General features: G+C 38.1%; 1 protein-coding gene across 1 annotated transcript; it reads left to right on the top strand.

Annotated features, from left to right (window-relative positions):
- The first annotated feature begins 572 nt into the window (after nt 1–572).
- On the top strand, nt 573–1,728 carry B3GALNT1 (beta-1,3-N-acetylgalactosaminyltransferase 1 (Globoside blood group)). Its single transcript, XM_079155639.1, has one exon. It carries the CDS (start codon nt 604–606, stop codon nt 1,597–1,599), a length of 996 nt encoding a protein of 331 aa, XP_079011765.1. The 5' UTR covers nt 573–603; the 3' UTR covers nt 1,600–1,728.
- The last annotated feature ends 2,560 nt before the right edge of the window (nt 1,729–4,288 follow it).

Genomic DNA, 4,288 nt, shown 5'->3' on the forward strand with positions numbered 1-4,288 from the left:
TTGGGTTTTCTTACTCCAAATTTGGTAGAATTAGATCACACAGACGAGAAAGATCCTTGGTTCATTTGGACATGTTGCTAGTAATACATCCTTGCATTAAATCCTTTACTTTGTTTTCTTTTCCATAGTGGCAAAAAATGAAGAAACACAATTTTGTTTGTTTTTATTGTATTTGGGGGGGGGGGCAGTGGTGGGCATTGAACCCAAGCACTCTACCAACTGAGCTATATCCCCAACCCCTGTAGATTAATTTTTAAACTCACCATTACTCATCTCTTTGTCCTTCCAGGCATCTAAGAAAAAAAAATCATATTTCAGAGAAGACAGTTATTTGTATAGAATAAAAAGTATTCATTTCAAAGTAATTAAAAGATGTGTTTTAACCTTGGTCTTGATGTAAAAGCTGACTTTCGGTTTGTTGGTATCCATTTGCTTATGGTTAAATGACATTAAGTAGAGTCATTCGGTCAGGATTTGGTGTTTTGCTTTACAGCCTTTGTTTTTAGATACCAATTGAAAATATGTTTTGAATGATGGAGTGCTAACCTGATTTTTGATAAATCTTCCAGAACCTGTGCCTTACGCGCTCCCCAGCTGCTGTGGATGGCCCTGACTCTCTTGACTGCCCTTCCCAGTAGGATGTCACTGAGATCCCTCAAATGGAGCCTCTTGTTGCTGTCGCTCCTGAGTTTCCTTGTGATGTGGTACCTCAGCCTTCCTCACTACAACGTGATAGAGCGTGTGAACTGGATGTACTTCTATGAGTATGAGCCAATTTACAGACAAGACTTTCGCTTTACACTTCGAGAGCACTCAAACTGTTCTCATCAAAACCCATTTCTGGTCATCCTGGTGACCTCGCACCCCTCAGATGTGAAAGCCAGGCAGGCCATTAGGGTTACTTGGGGTGAAAAAAAGTCTTGGTGGGGATATGAGGTTCTTACATTTTTCTTATTAGGCCAGCAAGCTGAAAGGGAAGACAAAATGTTAGCATTGTCCTTAGAGGACGAGCACCTTCTTTATGGTGACATAATACGACAAGATTTTTTAGACACATATAATAACCTGACCTTGAAAACCATTATGGCATTCAGGTGGGTAACTGAGTTTTGCCCCAATGCCAAGTACATCATGAAGACAGACACTGATGTTTTCATTAATACTGGCAATTTAGTGAAGTATCTTTTAAATTTAAATCACTCAGAGAAGTTTTTCACAGGTTATCCTCTAATTGACAATTATTCCTATAGAGGATTTTACCAGAAAAACCATATTTCGTACCAGGAGTATCCTTTCAAGGTGTTCCCTCCCTACTGCAGTGGGTTGGGTTATATAATGTCCAGAGATTTGGTGCCAAGAATCTATGAAATGATGGGTCATGTAAAACCCATCAAGTTTGAAGATGTTTATGTTGGGATCTGTTTGAATTTGTTAAAAGTGGACATTCATATTCCAGAAGACACAAACCTTTTCTTTTTATATAGAATCCATTTAGATGTCTGCCAACTCAGACGTGTGATTGCAGCCCATGGCTTTTCTTCCAAGGAAATCATCACCTTTTGGCAGGTTATGCTAAGGAACACCACATGCCATTATTAACTTTACACTCTACCAAAAATCTGGAGAAGAGCAGGGTACTTCGTGGAAAGTCTTAAAGTTGGTGTTGCGGAAAACTCAGAAAAGTCAGTGTGCTGGCTCACACTGAACTAAAGTCATGGAGAACCCATGGACTAGAGACTGGAGGGCCACACAGTAATACTGGTGATTTATTTTGACAAAATTTAAGTCAGGTCCTTTAAAAGTGGTATTCAGAGGAATTAAACGTAAAGTAATCAGAGGTTTTTGTCTGTAAAATTAATGGGGCCAAACATTGAACATGTTGTTCTATAGACTAGAATTTCTTAAAAGGGTTTCCTGAATTATAAGCTCATTAGTTCATAAAAACAAAACAACGTGGAGTTCTGTTTATTGAATGGTCTAGTCACTTAAGGGTTTAGGATGTATTTTACATGGATTACCAACTTTTAAAAAATATATAGTTCTGTGTAAAAAATACTTCACTGATGTTGTACTGAACAAAATTATATCTGTTTTTGGTCATTCAGAAGACATTTAAAGATGTTGCAATATTTTGGAGTTACCAGTTATTATTTAATGTTACTTCAAACTTTCTGGGTGTTTAAATGTTATGGTGATTTCAATACCGTATAATAGAATATTGAATCAGTTCTTATATTTGAGCTTTGTTCTGGTTACTTCATTTATCAGTTTATTATTGATAGCCCCATTAATGTGAAGTCATAAGTCATTTATTGAATATGAGTAATCTCTTGGACTTCATTGATTTTACTGTGGTAATGTAAAGAATAATTACAGCAAGAAAACATGAGTTATTGTCTTGTTTTTAAAAATATAGTTCCTAGTGTTTTTAGATATCACTTCAGCTGTTTCATTCCCCCCCCCCCCCGGAATCTAGGAATTATATAGGATGCCAGGCAGTGTATTTCCTTTTAGAAAGGACTCAGAAGGCACAAAATAAGGGAGAGGACTTGATGGACAGAATGTTATAAGAAGAGTGTCATTTATCAGTATTTGGGTTGGAAAAACAAGACTGAAGATTCAAGTTGCAATGTTAATCTACCCCATGTGTTTTCTCATTAACAATCAATTTGTGAATAAAGGAAAAAAAAAAGAAAAGCTGCTGCTCTTAGTGTTTGTAATCGAGATGAAGGGCCCCATGTCTAGTCTGAAGTCTAGTCTGATTTAAATCCCATGTGCTTTTGTAGAAACAGATATGTGCCCTTTGTTGGAAATGCTACTAGTTGGTCAAAAAGGAGGTCTTGTCCCTATATTCCTGGGATTATACAGTTTTCTATTAGAGTTGATTTAGGACAAGTAATTCCTTTCTTTTTAATTATAAGAGAGCAAAGATCAAACCCTTTGGCAGGAAATAAAAGTTTGAAAGTATGTAGTCAGCTCTTGTAATACAGAGATATTTATAATTCACCTATGTGAAAAATCTAACCTAAATTAAAGCTGCTATAATGCGTGGTTCTCTATAACGAGGCTATTTCTTTTCCCCTGGGATTAGAACTGATGCAGTTATGATAAAATCAGTTAAATAAAATGCTTTGTGGAATTAGTCTGTACCCTTGCTAATCCCCAACTATGTAGAGGTCACGTTCTTTAAGACTGATGATTAGATTTGTTCAGCGTTGCAGACTACATTGATGCTTGAGAAGCTAAGTCAGGATTTTTAGAACTTTTAAAATAAAAAATAATTTCCTTTCATTCTAAGACCCTGGGTGGCAGACCCAAAATTTAAAGGATTGTCCCTTCTGAACTGTTTTAGAAGATCTCTAAAACAATTTTGAAAAACAGTTGGGTCATTATATTTTTCATTTTCACCTGTATGTTTCTTAACCTTTCAAGTAGTAAATGTAACCCTGTGGTAGCTAACCAAATCAACAGCTTTTTAAATTTCAACTCAGATAACTTAGTTTAATACTGGAATCTACCTTATGCTGTGCTTGCATCCCAGCTACCACAATCTGGCCACCCCATGGTCTTACACATTCTCTGCTTCACTTACTTACTTTGCCTGTGTACAGTGATTCTGTGACCCCTAGCATATTAGTTAGCTTTTGTTATATTATGCTGCAGGAACTCCCAGGTCTCAGAGGTGAGGACCACCATGTTTTCTTTAGACCCATATTGCCTGCCACTGGTTGCCTGTGATTGACTGAGGCCCTGGTCCCTGTGTCTTCTCATTCCAGGGTACAGGCTGAAGGGCAGCCCCTGTCTGGAACACACCATTCTTAGGTGTGTTTTTCCTTTCCTTAGGAAAGGAAAAAAGCAGCTGGTGAAATACAGTGGCATATACATCAACTTGCCAAAACAAATCTAGTCCTAAGCCCAGTGACAGGGATGGAGAAGTGTATTATTCTCACAGGAAGTAACTGCAGTCATGGGTGATGAATCAGGTGCACCATTGTAATCTATACCTACTGTGAGAAAAGGAGAGAGGGTGGTTCTGTTAGGGTTTGGATCTTAAATGTCCCTAAAATGCCTATATCCTAAAGGCTTGGTCACCAGCCTGTGGTACTGTTGGGAGGTGGTGGAGTCTTTAGAAGGCAAGGTCTCATGGAAGGAAGTTATGTCGTTGGGAGCATGCCTTTGAAGGGGATATAGGGATCTACCCCTCTCTCTCTGCTTCTGGCCACCATGAAGTGAACAGTGCTTCTCTGCTCCATATTACTGTCGTGATATTCTGCCTTGCTACAGACTC

Source organism: Sciurus vulgaris (genome assembly GCF_902686455.1).
Source record: "Sciurus vulgaris genome assembly, chromosome: 10".
NCBI classification, from domain to species: Eukaryota; Metazoa; Chordata; class Mammalia; order Rodentia; family Sciuridae; genus Sciurus; species Sciurus vulgaris.